At 51.5% G+C, this 25,404-nt stretch overlaps 2 protein-coding genes across 3 annotated transcripts in view; both read left to right on the forward strand.

The window, feature by feature from the left end:
• The first annotated feature begins 819 nt into the window (after positions 1 to 819).
• The window catches only part of MISP (mitotic spindle positioning), a 53,971-nt gene continuing 29,386 nt past the window's right edge, over positions 820 to 25,404 (forward strand). The window contains exons 1-6 of the mRNA XM_083421511.1: positions 820 to 1,474; positions 5,573 to 7,583; positions 9,104 to 9,291; positions 11,496 to 11,534; positions 12,508 to 13,156; positions 13,272 to 13,768. Of these exons, the coding sequence (XP_083277637.1) occupies positions 5,708 to 7,583; positions 9,104 to 9,291; positions 11,496 to 11,534; positions 12,508 to 12,606 (2,202 nt within the window). The 5' untranslated portion in view covers positions 820 to 1,474; positions 5,573 to 5,707 and the 3' untranslated portion in view covers positions 12,607 to 13,156; positions 13,272 to 13,768. The remainder of the gene's footprint in view (positions 1,475 to 5,572; positions 7,584 to 9,103; positions 9,292 to 11,495; positions 11,535 to 12,507; positions 13,157 to 13,271; positions 13,769 to 25,404) is intronic.
• The window catches only part of PTBP1 (polypyrimidine tract binding protein 1), a 39,964-nt gene continuing 36,750 nt past the window's right edge, over positions 22,191 to 25,404 (forward strand). For both annotated transcript variants that reach the window (XM_083421626.1, XM_083421627.1), the window contains exon 1: positions 22,191 to 23,029. In XM_083421626.1, the coding sequence (XP_083277752.1) occupies positions 23,022 to 23,029 (8 nt within the window). In that variant the 5' untranslated portion in view covers positions 22,191 to 23,021. The remainder of the gene's footprint in view (positions 23,030 to 25,404) is intronic.

Below are 25,404 nucleotides of genomic sequence, written 5' to 3' on the forward strand. Positions count from 1 at the left end.
GAAACTTAAAAAAAAAATATTCCTTCAGGGCTGCCTCCAGCTGTCTTCTAAAGGTTGTATAGTTACTTATCTCCTTGGCTGCATGGGCCGCATAACTCCATCCCCTCCAACATTTCAATAAGGATGTTCAATTCCATCCCCTCCAACGTTTCTCCCCTGAAAATAGGGACGTCCTATTCCATCCCCTCCAACGTTTCTCGCCTGAAAATAGGGGAAATTAAACAGGTTGTATTATTATATTGTATCGTATTGCATTGTAGCGTGGGGTGGGTGTGATATATAAACATGTGTGCCCACATGCAACACAGGTAATCCTAAGAATTTAGAATCTGGCTCAGTATGTAGCAGCTTCCTATGTTCCTGCGTATTCCCCTAAAATCTTGTGGTCGTGAGTTCCGCAGGCTAGCGGTGCACGGTGCAATGAACCCCTTTTTCTTTCGTCTGGTGGCGCGCGGTCTCAACCACTGAGCCTCTTGGGCTTGCCAATTGGGAGGTCGGCAGTTCGAATCCCGGCTCCTGTTGCTCTGTCCCAGCTCCTGCCAACCTAGCATAGAATCATAGAATCATAGAATCATAGAATCATAGAGTTGGAAGAGACCACAAGGGTCATCGAGTCCAACCCCCTGCCAAGCAGTTCGAAAGCATGCCAGCGCTAGTAGATAAAGAGGTCCTGCTGCGGCGGGAAGGGGAACGGTGCTTCCGTGCGCTCTGGTTTCTACCATGCGCCAGAAGCGGTTAAGACCTGCCAGCCACACGACCTGGATCTATGAGCAAACGCCGGCTCCCTCGGCCTGAAAGCGAGATGAGTGCCGCAACCCCATAGTCGCCTTTGCCTGGACTTATCCTTTCAAGGGGCCCTTTTCCTTTCACCCTTTACCTAAAACCTTGTGGCCATAAGTTCCGTAGGCTAGCGTTGCGCAAAGAAAGCCCCTTTCTTTTGTCTGGTCCCAGATCTCCTCCTGATCGGTTCCGTTGGAGGTGACCTCCCCATATCTCCTGTCTCTGCCCCCAAACTTTAAAAGAAAAACACCAACTTTGCTCGCATGGTGCGCTAAGCCAGAGACCCTTGACTTCCAGGCCATTGATCCCAGATCTGTGGCTTTCTCTGAAGCTGGCAGGAGCGGAAGCACCCGGGAAGGGCATTGAGCCATGAAACCGTTTTTGAAACTTGACGTTTATTTTGCCCTCCGCTCGTTCCTAGAATTCCTCTAGGGAGGAGGGGAGTTTTGTGGTTCTTATCAGGCTGGCGCAGCCTGCGCACTCCCAGTGTGCCTGCGCCTCGTTCGAAACCAAGCATTTGGGTGCCCCCTAAGAGGCCTCTCTGTGGGGTGAGACGAGGGGAGAGACAGAGAGAGAGAAAAGGCCCCGTGTGGTTTCTGCCTCTTGCGGAAAACGCTCTTTGCTCCGGGTTCAGGAAGAGAGGAACGTACTTTGCTCAGCCTGTGAGACGAGGAATGGATTTCGGTTTCGGCAGGTTGGTTTCAGCGGTGGGCACTAGAATGGCGCAGGGTCCAGCCGCCCGTGGGACGGAGAGCTTCGGGTGGGATTTGAAGGGAAGGCAGAGCTGCCTCTGGGAGGGTCAAGAGGGCAGCTGGCCTGACAAAAGCTCAATTAAAAAATGCATTAATTAAAAAGGGGGTATTGCAAGCAGGTTGTGCCCAGTCCTCCTGGGGACAGCGTCAGGTGTGGGGCTCAGAGAGGCCAAGGCCCACTTGCGAATGCTTCAACAGGCATGTTAGAGGATGGAGAGGAAAGCGCCCGAGGTTTGATCCCCATATGAGGGAGAGTGGACCGGCCGTGGCTGAAAAAGCTCGCGGACCCCTGCTTTAGGTAAAGGTAAAGGGACCCCTGACCGTTAGGTCCAGTCGTGGCCGACTCTGGGGTTGCAGCACTCATCTCGCTTTACTGGCCGAGGGAGCCGGCATACAGCTTCTGGGTCATGTAGCCAGCATGACGAAGCCACTTCTGGCGAACCAGAGCAGCGCACGGAAACGCCGTTGACCTTCCCGCCAGAGCAGTACCTATTTATCTACTTGCACTTTGACATGCTTTTGAACTGCTAGGTTGGCAGGAGCAGGGACCGAGCAACGGGAGCTTACCCCGTCATTGCGGGGATTCGAACCGCCGATCTTCTGATCAGCAAGTCCTAGGCTCTGTGGTTTAACCCACAGTGCCACCCGCGTCCCAGACCCCTGCTTTAAAGGCTTCCAATTCACCATTTCAGTCCCTCCCGCCAATAAGAGAGGTGCCATGCCAACTCAGGAATTCCTGACCTCGCCCCGAACCTGTCCGTCTCTTTCCACTTCGGCCAAATTCTTTTAAGGTGTGCTCATTCCATCAGCGGTTTGCCCCTCCCCGAACTTTGCCCACCCCACGGACCTTATCTCAAGCAGAGAAGTCAAAAGTCCTTCTCGGGGCGGCAGCAGCAGGGCGTTGTGAGGCTGTGGAATGCCAGCCTCGCAGGTGACGCTGCTGTCAAAATCCGCCCTGCTGTCCTGACAAAATCCGCCCTGCTGTCCTGACGGCGGTCCCGGATTTGGAGAGCTCTGTCAGGGCCAGGAGGAAGGATTTGAAGCACGTTGTTGGAAGATAGGTGCAAGCGAGTGAGAGACTTGGGATCACAGAATGGTAGAGTTGCGAGGGACCCCCAGAGGTCATCCATCCCAACCCTCTTGCAGTGCAGGGACGGCCACCCGACCTCTGCTTAAAAACCTCCAAGAAAGCAGAGCCCGCTACCTTCCGTCCGTTACACGGTCAAGCGGCTCTCAGCGCCAGAAAGCTTTTTCCTAATGTTGAGCTGGGATCTCCTGTCTTGGAACTTGAAGCCACTAATAATAATAATAATAATAATATATTATCTATACCCCGCCCATCTGGCAGGGATTCCCCAGCCACTCTGGGCGGCTCCCGACAAAATATTAAAATACATTTTAGGGTTGGAATGCAGCCTAGAATAGCATTTGCCTTTTGGGCCGCTGGTGGTGCTGTGGGTTGAACCACAGAGCCTAGGACTTGACGATCAGAAGGTTGGCGGTTCGAAATCACATCAAAGTGCAAGTAGATAAATAGGTACCACTCCGGCGGGAAGGGAAATGGCGTTTCCGTGCACAGCTCTGGTTTGCCAGAAGCGGCTTAGTCCTGCTGGCCACATGACCCGGAAGCTGAACGCCGGCTCCCTCGACCAATAAAACGAGATGAGCACCGCAACCCCAGAGTCGGCCACGACTGGACCTAATGGTCAGGGGTCCCTTTACCTTTACCTTTATCAACCCGCTTGGCTTTTCCAAAGAGGGCGAGGAAGCAAGCTGGCGTTCTCCAGCACCAGACAGAGAAACCCTGAAAGTGCAAACTAATTCAGACACACACAGAGACACACACACAGTGAGAGGAGAAGGAAACAAGCGCTGCATTGTTCTCCCCGGTGGGAGAAAACAGTAGTTCGCAGTAGGTAACCCTACCGCGTGGTTTAATTCTCAGATCTCCCTTCCTGGGCATCTTTCAGGGCCCTGCTGGGGCCAGGTGGATGAAAGGAGCGAAGATGTCCTCCCTGGCGGGTGGCTCTGCCACCGAAATACCACCCTCCCCGATTGCCAAGTGACGATTTCAGCTCCTGAATCTTCTCCCCTTCCACTGCCTGAATGTTTTGCGTTGTCCGTGAGCTCAGCACCGGTTTCCTCGGCCCCTGGGGTCAATGTCTGCTGCCCTTTACAGCTTGCGAAACTCCCATTTATGACCTGCGGCTTTCTGTTAATTCTCTCTTCTGCAAAACCAGATAGGCAGGGAGTGAGTCCACTAAGGAGGTGGTATATGGCTCTGCGAACAAAACTATGAGCGACCCAACCACCTTTGTCTTGTCTCCCTGGCATTGTTGTTGTTGTTTAGTCATTTAGTGGTGTCCGCCTCTTCGTGACCCCCTGGACCAGAGCACGCCAGGCACTCCTGTCTTCCACTGCCTCCCGCAGTTTGGTCAAACTCATGCTGGTAGCTTCGAGAACACTGTCCAACCATCTCGTCCTCTGTCATCCCCTTCTCCTTGCGCCCTCCATCTTTCCCAGCATCAGGGTCTTTTCCAGGGAGTCTTCTCTTCTCACGAGGTGGCCAAAGTCTTGGAGCCTCAGCTTCAGGATCTGTCCTTCCAGTGAGCGCTCAGGGCTGATTTCCTTCAGAATGGAGAGGTCGGATCTTCTTGCAGTCCATGGGACTCTCAAGAGTCTCCTCCAGCACCAGAATTCAAAAGCATCCATTCTCTGGCATCCTGAGTGATAAATTCTCATTTCTCCCAGCAGAGGGCAATCGGTGCTTTGCTATTCTATTAGGGTGGCCTCTAATATAAGGCAGGTCTGCCTTAGAATAACAGAAGCAGAGAACTGCAGAGTCTGAAGGGACTGTGGGCGTAGACAGGATATTTTTTCTTGTAGGGAGGGGCTCCAAAAAGTTGTTGTGACTCCCCCCCCAAAAAAAAACTTGGGAAGGGTTAAGGGTTCGTTAAGGGTTCCTAGAGTTAGGAAATCCTGGTTCCCCTTGCAGAACAACAATAGTTGTCTGCAAAGGGGGATATGATTGCTAAACCACTCTGGAAATCATATCTCTGCCTGAAACCCTGGAAATAATAATAATCATATTTTAATATTTATACCCTGCCCATCCAGTTGGGTCTCCCCAGCCACTCTGGGCGGCTTCCAACAGAATATTAAAAACGTGATCAAACATGAAAAGCTTCCCTAAATAGGGCTGCTTTCAGATATCTTCTAAAAGTCAGATAATTGTTTATTTCCTTGACATCTGATGGGAGGGCGTTCCACAGGGTGGGCGCCACCACCGAGAAGGCCCTCTGCCTGGTTCCCTGTAAGCCCACTTCTCGCGATGAGGGAACCGCCAGAAGGCCCTTGGCAAAGGGACCCCGGTGTCCGGGGTGGAGACGCTCCTTCAGGGACACTGGGCCATTTAGTGCTTTCAAGGTCAGCACCAACCCTTCGAATTGAGCCAATGTAGGTCTTTCAGGACGGGTGTTATGTGGTCTCAGTCGCCACTCCCAGTCCCCAGTCTGGCTGCCACATTCTGGATTAGTTGCAGTATCCGGGTCACCTTCCAAGGTAGCAGCCAGCCAGAGTGGATGATACTGGGCTATATCAGCAGCCAGTCTAACCCAGCAGAAGGCAGCTTGCTAGGTACTGAATGTATGAATAAAGGTAAAGGTAAAGGGACCCCAGACCATTAGGTCCAGTCGTGGCCGACTCTGGGGTTGCGGCGCTCATCTCGATTTACTGGCTGAGGGAGCTGGCGTACAGCTTCCGGGTCATGTGGCCAGCAGGACTAAGCCGCTTCTGGCAAACCAGAGCAGTGCACGGAAACGCCGTCTACCTTCCCGCCGGAGCGGTACCTATTTATCTACTTGCACTTTGACATGCTTTCAAACTGCTAGGTTGGCAGGAGCAGGGACCGAGCAAAGGGAGTTCACTCTGTCATTGCGGGGATTCGAACCGCCAACCTTCTGATCGGCAAGTCCTAGGCTCTGTGGTTTAACCCACAGCTCCACCCGCATCATATAATTTCTCCCCCTCTTGCTTCCCAGGGACCGCAAAGCCCTGTTCCTGATGTGAAGGCTGCGCAACGCCACTGGAACACCCAACCTGTGAAGAACATCTACAGAACATCTTCCCACCTCCTAAGGGGAAGTCTCTGAGGAACCCGCTTTCAAAAACGAGAAATGTACATCCGTAGGCTTGTCTTCACCTCGTCTCCAAGCACAGACCCCGAAGACGAAAAACCGAGCAGCCCCCGGTCCGGTTCACGAGGGGAGCTGAAGTTTGAAGAGGCAACGGGTGATGAGTATTTTGACTTGGGTCACCACCGCGAGGAGAGGGCTGGGAACGGGTGGGGAACGGCCGAGCCCCTCGAAAACGGGTCAAAGTCCATCAATGGGAGGAAGGACCTTTGGACCTCACCACCGGACAGAGAGTCCAAGCTGGAGGTGGTCAAATCCGGCTCGCTCTACGACATCCGGGCCTACAAAGGCGAGACGAAGCCTTCGAGGCTTTACGACGAGGACGAAGAGGAGCTGAGGTACAGGATCCGTCCCGAGGAGGCTTCGCCGGAGAAAGCCGAGGAGCTGGAGGAGGAACGGCGGGAGATCATCCGCAGCCAAGTGGTTAGGAAGAGCACCACCATGGCCCAGAAGTGGAGCTCCACGGAGGAGCTGGAGGCCATCAACGCTGGCCGAGAATCCGCCCCGAGGACGAGGAGCTATTCCACCGGCTTCGCGGTCTGTTTCGACAGCCCCTCTTCGCGCTGGGAGAGCAGCCCCGTCGACCCTCAAAACATAGACACGGAGAAGATCAATTTCGCCATGGCTCGGCAACAGTTCTTGGAATTGGAAAAGACCAACCCCAAGATGCTTCTGGGGCCGAGAAAACCGGCGCCGAGCTCGCGGACAACGCAAAACGTTCAGGGGACGGAAGGGGAGAAGATTGCTGATGTCTACGGCCAGAGAAGAATTGGTTGGTCTACTGAGCGGGCTGATAGCCATGTTCTCCAAAGAACAGAACCCACATCTCCCAAGCAAGCTCTTATTTGTCAAAACTCGACTGGAGGCGGCTGGGATTACGGTCTGGAAGAAATGACCCAGAACTCAAGCGTCGTGGCACCTGATGGAAGAAGGGTCCACATCAAAGAGGAGGCGGGAGGACCTGTGGACTGGGAGACCGGTGGCCAAGGCCTTGCCGAAGGAGATCTGGGGTCCTCAGACGAGACACCCATCGAGCGGGAAATCCGTCTCTCGATGGAAAGGGAGGACGCCCACCGCAAAGAGAGAGGGATCCAGCGGGTCAACAGCCGGGATGAGCTGGTGGAAATCCAAACCAAGCCTCTGTTGCTGTTGGCAGACACGCCGCCGGTTTCCTCCCGGAAAGGGAAAGAGAAACACACCGTTTCCTTCTTCGTGCAGAGGGAGATTGAGCAGGAAAGCAGGCGCGAGGTGGACCTGCAGAAAGAAGGGAGGCTGCTGTCCGGGACGTACGACAGAGGGGTCCGACAGGAGTTATCGGAACGCCGGAAAGTGTTCGAAAGGGACGAGGCGGCCCCCATGACGGCAAGGATGCCGGGGGAGCCAGAGGAGGCCCGGAACGGCGAACCCAGGGAAAGGACGGCTGGCCAGGACGTGAAGTGGAGCTCAGAGGCCTACCAGCCTTCTTTGGCCAGCGGAAGAAAGCAAAGGGGTGACTTGCACCCTTTCGACCGGAATGACACCGGCCAGCGGGTGGATTCCTCTGGCTCTCGGCTACCGGAAGACTCGGGAGAGGAGCCTGCGGTTTTGCGGGAAGGACATTTCGCCATCCCGGTGAGGAAACTCAAGTTCTCGTCTGCCGGCGACCGGGAACCCCCGACCTCCCGGGGGAAAGAGGGCAGGCTGGAGGGGTCCGCTCCCCGGGAGGAGCTGTACACCGTGAAGACGCGGAGACCCCGGATGTCGGCCCTGATTGACCAGGAGATCCGGGACGCTTTGCAAAGGGAAGTGGAGCTTCAGGAGCAGCGGAGGAGAATTGGGACGGCGGTGGGACCCTCTCGGACGTCGTCGCAGAGCTCGGGTGAGAGGGGCAGGGCAGGGGGGGTCGATGAGCTGGTTCACGTGCCATGGCGAATCGCATCATCGCAGCCGTCATTGCCTTTCGGTAGCTAGAACCCCACTCCAGGCGGCTGGCAGCATGGAAAGGTTTGCAGAATTGCAACCGTAAGGAAAGGCGGTCACAAGTTACTTATCTAGTTACTTATCTCCTTGACTTGGGGGTTCCATAATTCCATCCCCTCCAACGTTTCTCCCCTGAAAATAGGGACGTCCTGTTCCATCCCCTCCAACGTTTCTCCCCTGAAGACAGGGACGTCCTGTTCCATCCCCTCCAACGTTTCTCCCCTGAAAATAGGGACGTCCTGTTCCATCCCCTCCAATGTTTCTCCCCTGAAAATAGGGACGTCCTATTCCATCCCCTCCAACGTTTCTCCCCTGAAGACAGGGACGTCTTATTCCAGCCCCTCCAACGTTTCTCCCCTGAAAATAGGGACGTCCTGTTCCATCCCCTCCAATGTTTCTCCCCTGAAAATAGGGACGTCCTGTTCCATCCCCTCCAACGTTTCTCCCCTGAAGACAGGGACGTCCTGTTCCATCCCCTCCAACGTTTCTCCCCTGAAAATAGGGACGTCCTGTTCCATCCCCTCCAATGTTTCTCCCCTGAAAATAGGGACGTCCTGTTCCATCCCCTCCAACGTTTCTCCCCTGAAAATAGGGACGTCCTGTTCCATCCCCTCCAATGTTTCTCCCCTGAAAATAGGGACGTCCTATTCCATCCCCTCCAACGTTTCTCCCCTGAAAACAGGGACGTCCTATTCCATCCCCTCCAACGTTTCTCCTCTGAAAATAGGGACATCCTATTCCATCCCCTCCAATGTTTTTCTTGTGAAAATAGGGACGTCCTATTCCATCCCCTCCAGCGTTTCTCCCCTGAAAATAGGGACGTCTTATTCAGTAATAATAATAACCCATCTGACTGAGTTGTCAACTAATTAATAATAATAATAATTTATTCTACCCCACCCATCTGGGCAGGTCTCCTAAGCCACTCTGGGCGGCTCCCAACAGAATATTAAAAACACGACAAAACATCAAACATTAAAAATTTCCCTAAAAAAGGCTGTCTTCAGATGTCTTCTAAAAATCAGGTAGTTGTTTATTTTCCTGACATCTGATGGGAGAGTGTTCCAAAGGGTGGGCGCCACCACCAAGAAGGCCCTCTGCCTGGTTCCCTGTAACCTCGCTTCTCGCAGGGAGGGAACCGTCAGAAGGCCCTCGGGAGAGGGACCCCCGTGTCCAGGATGGACGATGGGGGTGGAGAGGCCTCTTCAGGTATACAATAGAACATTAAACATTACAAACTTCCCTATACAGGGCTGCTTTCAGATGTCTTCTAAAGGTTGCATAGCTACTCATCTCCCTGACATCTGATGGGTAGGCATTGCACAGGGCGGGCACCACCACCGAGAAGGCCCTGAGATATCCCTCTGCTTGGTTTCTTTCTTTTTAAATTTAACTCTCTCTTCTGATTCCCTCCACCAGCTGCTTCAGGAATCGCCGACAGCTACTGCGTATCGGTCGCGGCTGTTCCTGATTCCCCCGCGAGCTCATCTCCCTCGCCGTCTCCGCGGCAAGCCTATGCGGGGAAACCATCCTCGGAACCGGACTGGAGAGCGCAGCGTCCGTCGGCGGAAGAGGAGAAGACGAAGAGGCACAGGGAGGGAGGAACGGTAGGGACTTGCCAGCAACCGCTGCAACAGGGTTTGGGGGGGCGGAGGTCGCTGCCTTAGGTAGGAGAGTTGGAAGGGACCCTGTATTTTAATATTTTGTCACTGTATTTTGATGTTTTATTGGAAGCTGCCCAGCCAGAAGGGCGGGGTACATAGCTGTCAACCGTCCCGTATTTGGCGGTACAGTCCCTTATCCCAGCGCCGTGTCCCGCTGCTGTCCCTTATGGATGATGTCCCTTAAATTTCCCGGGTTTCAAAGGAAGCAGCTCCTCTCCCTCCCTCCCTGCCGGCCAGGGAGGAGGGAGGCGCCAACTGTGTTGCTTGGCTGCGTTGCTCACCCAATAAGGAGTCTAAGAACGACTGGGGGGTGGAGCTTGCATGCATTGTGCCGATCAAATCGGCCGCGTTGCCTGGGGACTCGCCTTTGCTCAGCGCTTCCCAGCGGAGAGGTGACGCTGGTTTTCCTTGCTGCATCCCCTTTGCCGGGTTGCTGCGCTGTGGGAACCACCGCTTGAGGCTTTGTTTGGCTGCTGGCTGGGCTTTCTGCCTTTGGCTCGGAGGGGCTCAGAAGTTGAACATGCCTGTGCCCGGAAAATCCCTTATTTTGGCTGCTGATCCCTTATTTCCAAGGCTGCTGGTCCCTTATTTTCAAATCTGTAAGTTGACAGCTATGGTGGGGTATAAATATATCATCACCATCATCATCATCATCATTATTATTTAGTCCAACCCCTCTGCAACACAGGAATGAATAAGCAGCTGTCCCTTACGGGGATCAAACCTGCAACCTTGCCGTTATCAGCACCACGCTCTAACCAACGGAAGGGAAAGTGTCCGCTTTGCATGCATCTCCAGGGGGAAGCAACCCCAGTTTAATAGTAATAATAATAATAATAATAATAATAATAATAATAATAATTTATTTATATCCCGCCCTCCCCAGCCAAAGCCGGGCTCAGAGCAGACACCCCCAATCACAGCCCTCCAGATGTTTTGGGACTACAATTCCCATCATCCCTGACCACTGGTCCTGCTAGCTAATGGGAGTCGTAGTCCCAAAACATCTGGAGGGCCGATTTGGGGGATGTCTGCCCTAGAGTGCCACTTCTGCCCGTCAGTGCAGGCGGCGCTGAACTAGGTGGAGCCCTGGCCTAGGCAGCTTCCGATTAAAAACCGGCCTTTGTTTAGAATCAAGAGGTCTAGAATCTTGCATTATCCTTCAGAGAAATGAACAAAAGAACACCTGTGCAGGTGGACGCCTGGTTTGATCCGTCCGGTGTCTCCAGTCGGAGCTGGAAAAGTCTGAATTGGGGCGGATACTGAGCTGAGAGTTGTGACTCAGCACAAGACAACCTTCCTGTGTTCCTAATTTGCAAAACATTGGAGGGTGTACAGTCAGCCGTTCCTACTGTAGCAGGAAGCCCGCCCCCCCCCAATCATTCAGTTTGTACAAACTTCACACACACTCACACTCACACACTACATACGCTACGCTTCTGTTATAAATTCATAGAAAATCAACCATACGTCGGATTTGCACTGTTCCACTTTTATTTTGCTCCATGAAGGAAGGACTACAAAATGGGGAAGGTTCGATACAGGGCAGCCATAATCCCTTGAGCATCCCAGCACATCCACAGGAGCCCTGCCCAGTTGCTATGCCAACCCTGATGGTCCCAGACAGAAGACCATCAAGATCACAAAGGACTTGCATATGGGAGTGGATTCAGCACAGACTGGAACAAAGGACAATAATTTGCTCTTCCCTCTGGGGACAGGAAACTGCAAACTCCCCTCTGTCACCTGGAAAGTACTCATGGGGAGGGGGAAAGGGGGAACCAGCCAGGTGACAGGACACTCAGGTTACCACCACAACTCCTCCCTCAACCCCTCCTTTCTGTGATGTATGTATGATGTTTCTGGGGGTGGTCTTGATCTACAGGGTGGCAATTTCAAAAGTCTTTATAAGGCCTTGCATGCCATTTTTCTGGGTCCCTCCTCTCTCCTGCAGTTGAGGGGGGCACCCTGTTGCAACAGTTCAATAAAGACCAAGCCTACAGGCTGCTGTTTTGCTCCAAGTTATCCTGGTTGGTGTCTTTGTTTTTGTCCAAGGGAGCCCTCAGATTTTTCCATTAAGACTACGGAATATCCCCTCCCTGCCAGATTTCCTGTTCTCTTATTTCCCCCCTCTTTCCCTCCCCCAGTATGCTGGCATCGATCTGCACGACGAAATCGACTCCGAGGTAAGACTGTGCCCTTGCCCTGCGGGGGAAAAGCCTTACACTGTCTTACTCAGAAGTAAGCCCCTCTGTATTCAATGGTCCAGACTGTGCAGCCTTGCACTCCAGTCCTAGGCGGTTTTTTTACTCAGAAGGAAGTCCCACTGAGTTCAATAGGATTTACGCTCTGTGTACTCATTCTCACAGTCCCTATTACAATGGGGCATCAGTTGTCGAACTTCTGAAACGTCCGACAACCGAGGGACAAAGGGTGGTCTCCAAAGTCAACGGAGAAAATTGAAAAACGCACAGCGGAAACTGTTCGGCTTCCAAGGCGCATTTGAAAACGGAAGCAATTCCTTCCGGGCTTTGGGCATCTGGAAACCGAAATGTTCGGCTTCCGAGATGATCAAAAACCAAGGTAAAACGGTAAAGGGACCCCTGACCGTTAGGTCCAGTCGTGGCCGACTCTGGGGTTGCGGCACTCATCTCGCTTTATTGGCTGAGGGAGTCAGCGTACAGCTTCCGGGTCATGTGGCCAGCAGGACTAAGCCGCTTCTGGCGAACCAGAGCAGCGCACGGAAATGCCGTTTACCTTCCTGCCGGAGCGGTACCTATTGATCTACTTGCACTTTGACGTGCTTTCCAACTGCTAGGTGGGCAGGAGCAGGGACCGAGCAACGGGAGCTCACCCCGTTGCGGGGATTCGAACCGCCGACCTTCTGATCGGCAAATCCTAGGCTTTGTGGTTTAACCCACAGCGCCACCCGCATCCCGTCATATTATTATTATTATTATTATTATTATTATTATTATTATTAATTTTTATTATTATATCCCGCCTTTTCCCCTGGCAGGGACTCAAGGTAGCCTACACCTAAATTTTATTTCACCACGGTCACACGGCCCCCGGGAGCTCGTCTGGCAGGCAAGGCGGCCCCTGCTGGCTGCAAAAGAACCCTTGTTCTCTTAACTGAGCCGCCGATTCCTTTTGCAGGTTGTGAAATCCACCAAAGTCGTCTGCCAGAGGGGACTCCTGGCTCAGCTTTGGGAGACGGGCCAGATCCGCGGGGCCGTCAACGACGACAGCGACTGAACCTTGGAGAGGAACTAGAATTCCCAAAGCCGGCATCGGCGCCAGCCTGCCTGCGGGGCTTTTCTTTGGTATTTTAATTCTCTGGTCTCCCATTTGTTTTTCCATTCGATCTCTTGGCGGGTTCGGCCAGCGGTCGGATCCCGCCGACCCATCTATATCCGATTCAAATTCTGTGTCGCTTTGATTGCGAGAGAGACGGCCCAGAATTGATCCTGGCGATTTCGTGGGCTCTGGGGTTCCATGGTGAGGACTAGCTTCTTAACTTTCCTTTTAGGGGGAGGTCAGTGGCAGTGCCAAAGACCTCCGAAGTTCAGTCCCTGGCGCTGCCAGCCAGTATTCAGGCATATGGTCTCCGTGATGGGCAGCTTCTCACTTTCCCCTTCGTATCAGTTAAAGAGGACTAGAATCTTCCTTTCCCCTTTTTAAAGGAAAGGAAAGCACTAGGGACTGGGGCAGAGGCACAGCTCTTGGACGCAGAAGGTCCCAGGTTTTAAACCTTGACAGCTCAAAGGAGGCCTGGGTGAGAGGCGCCCTGTCTGACAGAATCATAGTATCATAGAGTTGGAAGAGACCACAAGGGCCATCGAGTCCAACCCCCTGCCAAGCAGGAAACACCTTCAGAGCACTCCTGACATATGGTTGTCAAGCCTCTGCTCTGTTGACAGAGCTGTTGCCAGCCCGTGTCGAGAAATGCTGAGCTGGGTGGAATCTTAATATAGTGTAGTTTCCTTCCTTTCCAGGCAGAGGCAGTGGGGCTGAGTGGTGGCAGCACCTTCTGCCGTTTTGTTGCCGGTGGGTCCCAATAATAATAATAATAACTTATTATTTATATCAGGCTGGTTTCCCAAGCCACTCTGGGCGGCTCCCAACAGAATTAAAAGCACGATAAAACATCAAACATTAAAAGCTTCCCTAAACAGGGCTGCCTTCAGATGTCTTCTAAAAGTCAGATAGTTGTTTATTTCCTTGACATTTGATGGGAGGGCGTTCTACAGGGAGGGCGCCACCACTGAGAAGGCCCTCTGCCTGGTTCCCTATAAGCTCACTTCTCGCAGGGAGGGAACCGCCAGAAGACCCTCGGGAGATGGACCCAGGTGTCCAGGCTGAACGATAGGGGTGGAGACGCCCCTTCAGGGATACTGGGCCATTTAGGGCTTTCAAGGTCAGCACCAACCCTTTGAATTGTGCTCGGAAATGTACTGGGAGCCAATGTAGGATTGGTGTTATATGGTCTCCGCTCCCAGTCCCCAGTCTGGCTGCCGCATTCTGCATTAGTTACCTTTTCCGGGTCACCTTCAAAGGCAGCCCCACGTAGAGCGCATGGCAGTAGTCCAAGCGGGAGATAACCAGAGCATGCACCCCTCTGGCCAGACAGGGTACCCTTGATAGGGTAGGAACCCTCGCTGCCTCACCGGGACTTGAACCCAGAGCTCCAGCGTCCAAATCTTAACTTCCTTTCTGCTACACTTCCAGCGTCTTTGTACAGGGCGGGTTCTGTTGTTTCCCGGCTAAGGAGGTGGCCCTGATCCATGCATGTAGCATCAGCCGGTGTGCCTCGCCCTCACATCTTGAGAGACCCCCGGGACCCAGCGGATCTCTCTCTCTCGTTTCGTTGCTGCATGGTCACAACGGGCTCATATATGTATATGTGTATAATTTATATACGATCAAGAAAGAGGAATAAATCGTTTTGTCTCCGTCCTTTTGCGAATGTTAAGTCCAGTGCTGGATTTACGTATAAGCTAAGCAATTCATAGGGCCCCACTCTCTTGGGGGCCCCCAAAAAAATTTAAAGGGGGGGGGAACTGGATGTACATTTCCAAAATATAAGATAAAAAGCAAATAAAATAAAACCTACATAGAGCAAGAGTGTTTTGTGTTGTGTAGGCTCCTAGGATGTAAGTCATGGGCCCCGCCTGCTCCCTAAAATATCATTTCTGGTTTGCTCATTTCTATCCTTTGTGCTGGGCAGCCGTGCGTTTGAAATATATAGCGTGGATGTGAGCTCTGTCGCGCCAGGCAAAAAACCCACACAGGCTCAGATTATATTGTTGTTTAGTTGTTTAGTGGTGTCCGCCTCTTGGTGACCCCCTGGACCAGAGCACGCCAGGCCCTCCTGTCTTCCACTGCCTCCCGCAGTTTGGTCAGACTCATGCTGGTAGCTTCGAGAACACTGTCCCACCATCTTGTCCTCCGTCGTCCCCTTCTCCTTGTGCCCTCCATCTTTCCCAACATCAGGGTCTTTTCCAGGGAGTCTTCTCTTCTCCTGAGGTAGCCAAAGTCTTGGAGCCTCAGCTTCAGGATCTGTCCTTCCAGTGAGCACTCAGGGCTGATTTCCTTCCGAATGGAGAGGTTTGATCTTCTTGCAGTCCATGGGACTCTCAAGAGTCTCCTCCAGCACCAGAATTCAAAAGCATCCATTCTTCGGCCATCAGCCTTCTTGATGGTCCACCTCTCACTTCCATACATCACTACTGGGAAAACCAGAGCTTTAACTATACGGACCTTTGTTGGCAAGGTGATGTCTCTGCCTTTTGAGATGCTCAGATTATATATTTAAAAGTAAACTATACTCCTTATGTGCTTGGAAACTCTCTTTTAAAGTAGATTGCCCTCTGCACCCCAACATGACCATGACGTTAATTCCCCCCCCCCCCCACTTTTGGGGGGTCCTCACTTTGTTGTTGTTCTTGTTGTTGTCATTTTTAAAGAACGAATGCTAACTTGACTGGAAGCTGAACTAAGCTGCAACACCTCCCAGCTTCCACCAGAGGGCGAGAAAACACAGATTTCGCTTCAAATGTTGCTTGTTTCATTATAGCGTCTGTAAATCCAGGACTGGAAAATAGGGGAACTTGGAGGGTCTGCACTACTGAGCTTAATTTATTCATCCTGTAAGGTTATATGCAAGGTTATACAGTGGTAAAGATAAAGGGACCCCTGACCATTAGGTCCAGTCGTGGCCGACTCTGGGGTTGCGGCGCTCATCTCGCTTTATTGGACGAGGGAGCTGGCGTACGGCTTCCGGGTCACGTGGCCAGCAGGACTAAGCTGCTTCTGGCGAACCAGAGCAGCGCACGGAAACGCCGTTTACCTTCCCGCCGGAGTGGTATCTATTTATCTACTTGCACTTGATGTGCTTTCGAACTGCTAGGTTGGCAGGAGCTGGGACTGAGCAACGGAAGCTCACCCCGTCATTGCGGGGATTCGAACCGCCGACCTTCTGATTGGCAAGTCCTAGGCTCTGGGGTTTAACCCACAGAGCCGCCTGCGTACCTCGGGTTAAGTACTTAATTCATTCCGGAGGTCCGTTCTTAACCTGAAACTGTTCTTAACCTGAAGCACCACTTTAGCTAATGGGGCCTCCTGCTGCTGCCGCGTGATTTCTGATCTCATCCTGAAGCAAAGTTCTTAACTTGAAGTACTATTTCTGGGTTAGTGGAGTCTGTAACCTGAAGCGTATGTAACCCGAGGTAGCACTGTATAAGGTAAAGGTAAAGGGACCCCTGACCGTTAGGTCCAGTCGTGGCCGACTGGGGTTGTGGCACTCATCTCGCTTTATTGGCCGAGGGAGTCGGAGTACAGCTTCCGGGTCATGTGGCCAGCAGGACTAAGCCGCTTCTGGCGAACCAGAGCAGCGCACGGAAACGCTGTTTACCTTCCCGCCGGAGCAGTACCTATTTACCGCCCCACCATTGCATGATTTCTGTTCTGATCCTGAAGCAAAGTTCTTAACTTGAAGTACTATTTCTGGGTTAGCGGAGTCTGTAACCTGAAGCGTATGTAACCCGAGGTACCACTGTATATCATTCCGGCAAGGCTCTTGACCACCGAACAGAAGCAAGGGACCTCTTAGACAGGAAGAATGGACTCTGTACTGTACTTGAAGAGACAGAGCAACGTCAAATCGCTCTTCCCAGATGCAACATGTTGTTGTTTTCCTGCATGGCGTCATTTCTCATTGTTATTTCTGCAAGCCTTAAAGGAATGTGAACCGCTTATCTGGCTGCCTCCGCTCTGCTTCTGCAATGTTTCCGCTGGACACGGCTTCCAGTTTTGCTCCTGCAAAAAACCCAGCTCCTTCCACCCAGCAAAGCTTTGTGCAAAAGCTCTTAGATTCAGAGATATCACAGAAGGCCGATCCAGTGGTACCTTGGTTCTGAAACTTAATCCGTTCTAAAACCAAAGTGTTCCAAAACCAAGGCACGCTGCTTTCCCACAGAAAGCAATGCAAAACGGATTAATCCGTCCCAGACTTTTAAAAACAACCCCCGAAACAGCAATTTAACATGAATTTTACCGTCTAATGAGACCATTGATCCATAAAATGAAAGCAATAACCAATGTACTGCAGTCACACAATCAATCAGTCAGTCAGTCAGTAGCTGAGCTGCGTTCCACACAGTCACAAAAACTAAAAAAAAACCCCAACGCAAAATAAATAGCAAAAACGCGACAGACCTCAGTGTAACACTCAAAACAGAGCACGTTTGCTTCTGAAAAACGTTCGCAAACTGAAACACTTACTTCCAGGTTTGCAGTATTTGGGTTCCAAGTTGTTTGAGTACCAAGGCATTTGAGAACCAAGGTACCACTGTAGTAGTAGTAGTAATAATAATTATAATAATTTATTATTTATACCCCGCCCATCTGCCTGCGTTTCCCCAGCCACTCTGGGCGGCTTCCAGCAAAATATTAAAATACAATAATTCATCAAATATTAAAAGCTTCCCTAAACAGGGCTGCCTTCATATGTCTTCTAAAAGTCAGAGAGTCATTTATCTCCTTGACATCTGATAGGAAGGCGTTCCACAGGGCCACCACCGAGAAGGCCCTCTGTCTGGTTCCCTGTAACCTCGCTTCTCGCAGGGAGGGAACGGCCAGAAGGCCCTCGGAGCTGGACCTCAGCGTCCAGGGTGAATGATGGGGGTGGAGGTGCTCCTTCAGGTCTGTGAGTATGGAGGCATCCCCTCCTAGTGTCCCGGTTATCCAGGGACAATCCCAGAAGGACGCGGGAAGAGGGGAAATTGTGGGACAGCGTGACAGAACTCAGGAGTGTGGGCGATCGATCGGGCAGATAAATTTCTGCCGCCGCAAAGAGGTGGGCACGGGTGTTTGTGCGATGCACAGAAAAACAACAAGTTTGCATTTCTTGGAGAGGCCATCTGAGGAGCCTTTCCTTTTGCACGAAGCAAAGGGGGCTGTTTGTCTAAATAAGACACGCAATTTCTCGATGGAGTGGAAGAATGCAAAGAATCCGTAGCTGTTCAGAGGAAAAACCAGTTAGAGGAGAAGAAACAGAGGCCAGAGAAAGGGGCTTTTTTTATTATTATTTTAACAGGGGGAAAGATACTTGCACCCGTTTCTAGCTATTAAAGGGGAGTTTTCTCAGGCGCGGTCGTGACCCCCTGGACCAGAGCACGTCAGGCCCTTCTGTCTTCCACTGCCTCCTGCAGTTTGGTCAAACTCATGCTGGTAGCTTTGAGAACACTGTCCCACCATCTCGTCCTCTGTCGTCCCCTTCTCCTTGTGCCCTCCATCTTTCCCAGCATCAGGGTCTTTTCCAGGGAGTCTTCTCTTCTCATGAGGTGGCCAAAGTCTTGGAGCCTCAGCTTCAGGATTTGTCCTCCCAGGGAGCACTCAGGGCTGATTTCCTTCCGAATGGAGAGGTTTGCTCTTCTTGCAGTCCATGGGACTCTCAAGAGTCTCCTCCAGCACCAGAATTCAAAAGCATCCATTCTTCGGCCATCAGCCTTCTTTATGGTCCAGCTCTCACTTCCATACATCACTACTGGGAAAACCAGAGCTTGAACTATACAGACCTTTGTTGGCAAGGTGATGTCTCTGCTTTTTAAGATGCTGTCTAGGTTTGTCATTGCTTTTCTCTCAAGAAGCAGGCGTCTCTTAATTTCGTGACTGCTGTCACCACGAAATGCCAATTTCAAACAAGCACCGCGTTTCGTTCCGCACATCGTTTTGGGAATTAAGCAGGCCCGCTTTTAGATGCGAAATGGAGCTGATTTCCACCCCTTCCCTGCTCCAGAGTAGGCCCGCTAAAATTAACAGCCATCTCCGTTAATTTCTACTTGTTTAAGGACCAACGACGGGTGCAAATTTGTGTGTGATTTTTCACGTTTGTTTGTTTAAAGGGTTGTTCAGATGCTGCGGACAAGTTGGAATTTAAGGATGGCTTTCTGGTGGTTTCCATCTCTGTTTGCTCCGACAGGAAGTTTCCATGACACTCGGATGAGATGAAAGGAGCTGGCGAGCATGAATAAACCATCGCTGCCCTGAATTATTTAGCGATGGACCTTGCGGCGTGCGAAGGGGGGGAAACGATCCCTTCGTCCCTCATTGATGTTTCTGCCACCTCTGTATATAATATATAAGCCAGCCAACGCTGAACTTTATAATGCAGGCGCCAGAACGAACCTCTTTTTAAAAACTAAAGGAAGGGAATCTTGGGCATTTGATCGTTTCCAAACAACCTGCTCGCTCGTACCCCGTTATTTCTTGAATTTACGCCTTGCCCGCCCTCCCCAAGGGGCCCAGGGCAGCAAGCAGAGGCATGGTTTCAAAGCAAAAAAAGCCATTTCTACAACAGTTGAAAACACCCTTAAAAACATCTCAGGAGGAACGGTTGAAGGAGCTGGGTATGTTTAGCCTGGAAAATATGAGACGTGAGAACCACCTGGATAGCCATGCGTATAGATGATACGCAGCCTTGATACAAGCACGCAGAAAGCGAGCTGCTGGAATTCCTAGCTTCTGCAAAAAAGCTTCATTACAGAGCCAAACATAGCAGGTCCTTTTTGGTGGCGGCACCCCAGCTTTGGAATACCCTCCCAAAAGAAGGAAGGTGGTCTTCTACAAGGCAATCTTTTCAGCCCTAGGTGTATTTACCTTTTTATACACACATATATAAAGCTAGGGGACGCGGGTGGCGCTGTGGGTTAAACCACAGAGCCTAGGGTTTGCCGATCAGAAGGCCGGCGGTTCGAATCCCCATAATGACGGGGTGAGCTCCCGTTGCTCGGTCCCTGCTCCTGCCAACCTAGCAGTTCGAAAGCACGTCAAAGTGCAAGTAGATAAATAGGCACCGCTCCAGCGGGAAGGTAAATGGAGTTTCCGTGCGCTGCTCTGGTTTGCCAGAAGCGGCTTAGTCCTGCTGGCCACATGACCCGGAAGCTGTACGCCGGCTCCCTCGGCCTGTAAAGCGAGATGAGCGCCGCAACCCCAGAGTCGGCCACGACTGGAACTAATGGTCAGGGGTCCCTTTACCTTTATAAAGCTGGTGGAACAGTTTCTGGTTTATTAACGTCGCGTTGATATTTTCTTCTTACGATTGGAGCGCTGGAATGCATTTATATTTTATTTTTTTAGATTGAAGGAGTGGTGTGGAAACTGCCGAAATAAACTGACCGGTAACGGGGAGGATGCCCAGAACGTTGCCCTTTCTGCAAAACAAATAAAAATAAAATAAAAAATGCTGTTCGAAACCATTTGCCGTGCTGGGGAGTCGGGGTTCTGGCATTTTGTACTATTGTAGCTTGTGGTTTCAACAAAATTCCGCGCCACAATAGGCAGGAAATGGCTGGCCCAGTCCACCCCCCCCCCTCTTTTCATAGTGTATACGAGGAAATGAGTAATCAGAAAGGAGCAGCCCAAAGCAGGAAAGTGTCGAAATTATGTGAACAGCAAATGCCAAAACAAGACGCAGCCCCGTCCATTTGCAAAATTTTCAGGAGATTTGGCAGGGTGTAGAATCTTCTGAAAATTGTTCCTTGCCTGTGGGGGTTTTTGATTTTAGTTCTCGTTGCTTATTCAGAAGCACAGACATCAGAAAGGTTAGGAAAATCATATGGCCGGCCGACACACCATACCTTTAAAGGAATGTGGCTTCCTGGGAATTGTAGTTCGCCCCCTCACAGAGCTACACTTCCCGGCACCCTTAAACTACAGTTCCCAGGATTTCATTTTATTTTTGAGGGAAGGGAGTCTTAAATGTGCTTCAAGTCCACGCTGTGTGTGCAGTCTTGTTGTTTAGTCGTTTTGTCGTGTCCGCCTCTTCGTGACCCCCTGGCCCAGAGCACGCCAGGCCTTTTCCCTTATGGGGTATCCAAGAGCCCATATAGAGTCCTTACATCGGTTCCCTATTGGTAGGAGAAAATAACAGAGGCCAACCAGAGAATATTGAGAAGCAAAGCAGCTAGTAAGCCTGATCTTTATTGATCTGTTGCAACAGGGTGCTCCCCTCACACACAGGAGAGAGGAGGTACCCAGAAAAATGGCATGCAAGGCCTTATAAAGACTTTTGAAATTGCCACCCTGTAGATCAAGACCACCCCCAGAAACATCATACATCCATCACAGAAGGGGTGTAACCTAAGACCACCCCTCAGATACATCACACCGACATCACAGAAAAGGCGGTCTACAACAGAAATTTTGAATGTTGTTTTTCTCCTGTCTGGTAGGTTACTTGACTGGATTTCCTGGGGAGCCTGGCCAGTTTTTTGGTAATGATAAATACTTAGTTCCTGGGCCAGGTCACAGGCTCACACCCTATTCAAACACAGACATACCCTTAAGACAGGATTTGTGAAGGAAAAGACAATGGGGAGGCTTTTCCAGTTTGACCTTGCAGAGAAAACATTAGCTCAGGTTAGGAATCAAAATGGTTCCAGGTTGGTCTTCCTGTGCTGATCTATGTACGTGCTTGGTTGGAACACTTATGAACATTACCATATATCTAAGACCTCAAAATTCCTATCACAGCTACAACCCCTGATGTTCGCAACGAGATCCGAGTGAGAAACACACTTGCTTTTCCAGGATTCCTTTCGGTCACAGAACCCAGATTTCTGCCTCTTGCGGGCCGATAGGTTCACAAGTCTCTGGGCTAAATGGGGGGTGGAGGGGAGGGCAAAGAAAGGCAACCTGGAATTGAAATTACATCCCTCCCGGCCGAAATCCAATACAGCCGTGTAACAGAATAAGCATTCGGCGCTGTTGCTGCCAAACAGCTGGTGAACTGGAGACGGGAGCCTGAAATGAAAGCAAAGAGAACTGAATTTTAAATGCCTTTCTTGCATTCCCATTCTTCATTCCCCACCCCCAGGTCTCCTTCCCCAACTACCATGTAGTCGTTTCTGCGCCTTAAGTTCCCCTTCCACGGTTGACAATAGCTATAGTTGCCATCGAAATTATTCAACCCCCATTGCAAACCAGGTTTGCTTTCGAAATTGACAGGCTTTCTGCTGTCTGCAATGAGCAAATCGAACAAAAACAATTGAAATAGCTGAACGCAACGGTGGTCCCCCCAAATTTGGCTTGAAATTTCTCCAGGGCCCACCTGAGATGGGACAAAATTACTGAGTCTCACTGGCCCCCAAAATGGTGGTGCAGGAGCAGTGCCAGCCCCAAAGAGGCAGCGCTTGGCATGTTGTTGTTGTTCAGCTTTCTTTATGGTCCAGCTCTCACTTCCATACATCACTACTGGGAAAACCCATTATTATTATTATTATCATTATTATTATTATTATTATTATTATTATTATTATTATTATTATTATTATCAGATCTCACAGGATACAATATAAGAACACCAAATACATAATCAAAATAAAAACAGCCCCCAACACATTTTATGGAGCACATTTTCTATGGATATCTAGCCCCTCTTTGGGAGTTGCTAAATTCTTTTACCACAACGACTTCCTTGTGGCAGGGAGTTCCATAGTTCTCCAAACCAAAGAATCCTTTCCTGAATTTTTCCTACCCCTTTCTTTAGGGGGACTATGCAATCCAGGGTCTAAAATTATCTAACCCCAGGACCGTGTGCTTGTTTTGTTGTTGAATTGTCAGCACCTGAACTCGGGATCCAGCTACAAAAATATTACAGCAGTGCAAACATGTATACTTCGATATGCCCGTTCTCAAAATGGCCGCGGCATCCTCACGTGCCAGGCTTCCGCCGCCGGCCGCGTTCGCTTCCAAGACCCATCCACGCGCTCGCATTCCTTTGCCCAGACTTAAGATGGCCGCCGACGGGCCGCCCACCCTGGAAGACCGAGCGGGCCGCGAGGGGAGCCCGCCCCCAAAATGGCCTCCCGCCCGACGCTCGAGGCGGCGGCGTCACCGCGCCAATCGCAACGCGCGCCGGAGCCGGAGCCCGCCCCCGTCGCCTAGCCGCATCCAATGGGAGCCACGGAGCGGGAGGAGCCCCGCCGCCCGCCTCGTCAAAGTGACAGCGCCGCGTAGCCAATGGGGCGCCGGCGCCTCAAAAGGCTCCGAGGGCGGGTCCCGCCCCGCGCCGCCATTTTGTGAGTCTATATAACACGTAGCCGTTGAGCCCGCTCCTGCTATTCCAGCGCGTCCAGCTCCGCTTCCCTTTCGGGTCGCCTTCGTGTGCCATGGACGGGTGAGCGGAAGGGAAGGGGGCGGTTTGTGAGGGGAAATTACCTCAGGGAAAGAGAGAAGGGGGGGGGAGGCGAAAGCCAAGCGCGGAGCTTACCTGAGGGGGGAAAAGTCCCGCCTGAGGGGAATTCGAACCCGGTTCCGTGAGGGGCGGTGAAAACTAGGCCTCGCTTCCCCAGCCCTAAAAGTTGAGGTAGAAAGTGAAATATATGAAGGCGGGGGGGGGGGAGAGAGAGAGAAGGGGAGCGGGCACGCGCACGCGCGCTCCCGTCTCCCCTCCTCCTTTTCCTCCTTTGAAAGTTCTACATGCGCGCGCATATGCACTCCTTTTCCCCCCCCGCCTCCCGCGAAAGTTCTAACCGGCGCGCCCCCGATCGGTGAAGGTTCTAAAGCGGCGAGGGGGCGAGCGCGCTCCCGAGGCAGCGTTCGATTCGCGCGCGCGCGCCCCGCGCCTCAACGTTCTAAAGTTCTCGCTCCGAATAAAGTGGGGGGGGGGCGGCCGGCGGAAGAAGGCGCATGCGCTTCAGCGCCCACCTAAAGACACCCTGCCCCGCTCCGTGGATGCTGGATCCGTCTGTGTTTCAAACCCACCCGTGAAACTTTGTTCCCAAGTGTCTTAAGTCTGCTCTTAGCAGCCACGCCCTCTTTTCTTTTCTCTCTCTTTCCTTCTAATTCCCCCCTTCCTCTTTCTTACTCTGCCCCCCCCCAAAGACTTGGGGGGGGCGTTTACTTGTGCATACCCTCCAACGTTTCTCCCGTGAAAATAGGGGCGTCCTATTCCATCCCCTCCAACGTTTCTCCCCTGAAAATAGGGGCGTCCTATTCCATCCCCTCCAACGTTTCTCCCGTGAAAATAGGGACGTCCTATTCCATCCCCTCCAACGTTTCTCCCCTGAAAATAGGGACGTCCTATTCCATCCCCTCCAACGTTTCTCCCCTGAAAATAGGGACGTCCTATTCCATCCCCTCCAACGTTTCTCCCCTGAAAATAGGGACGTCCTATTCCATCCCCTCCAACGTTTCTCCCTTGAAAATAGGGATGTCCTATTCCATCCCCTCCAACGTTTCTCCCCTGAAAATAGAGATGTCCTATTCCATCCCCTCCAACGTTTCTCCCGTGAAAATAGGGACGTCCTATTCCATCCCCTCCAACGTTTCTCCCCTGAAAATAGGGACGTCCTATTCCATCCCCTCCAAAGTTTCTTTGTGGAAAATAGGGACATCCTATTACATCCCCTCCATCATTTCTCCCCTGAAAATAGGGGCGTCCTAAGGAACAGCGGTACATTCCATCATTTCAACAGAAACCGGGAGGGCTTCTATGAATACAGTAGTGTCCCTGGAAAATAGGGGCACTTGTAGGGTCTGCTTATGCCTCTTAAAGATGCAAGGACCCTTAACTAGGGGGTATGTCCTGCTGAACTTTGATGCACTCGGGGTTGGCCAATGTTGCAAGAATATGTGCCCTATCTCATGAATGAACCCAAAATCACATGAGACGGTTGTGAAAGGCCTGCGAGCGATCTAAAAGAAAAAGGGAAGTCCGTGTGTGCAGTGTTGCACGTGGGTTAAAAAGAGAAGTTGGGGAGTGTGGAGAAGCCACAAGTCTAGCAAAGGGCAGTGGGCACTTGGGCAACAGACTTGAGCACTGTAGAGGGTTGGGCTGGATGACCCTCATGGGATATTTCCAGCAACTACACGGAGATGTTTGGGATTGATCCTGGCACCTTCTGCGTGTGAAGCAGACGCTCTACTGTTGAGCAATGGCCTTTCCCAAAACCGGAAAGCAATGGCGGCTGGGAATAAAGCTGTGTGAACTGAGCGATGGGTGTGGAAGAAGAAACGAGGGTTTGCAAAAAACTGTGAAAGGATGAAGAGGAAAATCTTGGGGGGGGTTGTCTCTTCAGACACCCTTTAATGTACTTAAGGAACAATTAGTGGTTTGGATTATCCTCATTAGCCTGATACAGAGTATACCTTTCACTCCCCATGGTTCCCATGTTTCCCATATTCTCTCTACTCTCCCTCCTTCTCTGAATTACAGCTTTGCAGGCTGCTGCCTTCCTTCGGTCGACTTGCTTCAAGCACCCCATTTTATGGGTCAGGGTAGCTGCCTCCTTCTTCCCACAACTTACATTTATGAAGCCTGTGTTGTGCTTCTCCCCCACTTCTTATCCTTATCCGAAAGCACATTTTCTCTCCCTTCTGAGCCGCCCCTTCTCCAACGCCTTCTCCCTGAGTACCTGAAGTGTTTGGTTGTGACCCTCTTGCCTCAGTCTCTTAAGTGCGCCCTGGTGAAAGAATGTACTGAAAACACTGCTCACTTCTCCCTTACTGCCAGGATAGATGAGAACTTTAAACTCATTCCCTCGCAAAGGA

The sequence above is a fragment of the Podarcis tiliguerta genome (genome assembly GCF_965153285.1).
Source record: "Podarcis tiliguerta genome assembly, chromosome: 18".
Classification (NCBI taxonomy): domain Eukaryota; kingdom Metazoa; phylum Chordata; class Lepidosauria; order Squamata; family Lacertidae; genus Podarcis; species Podarcis tiliguerta.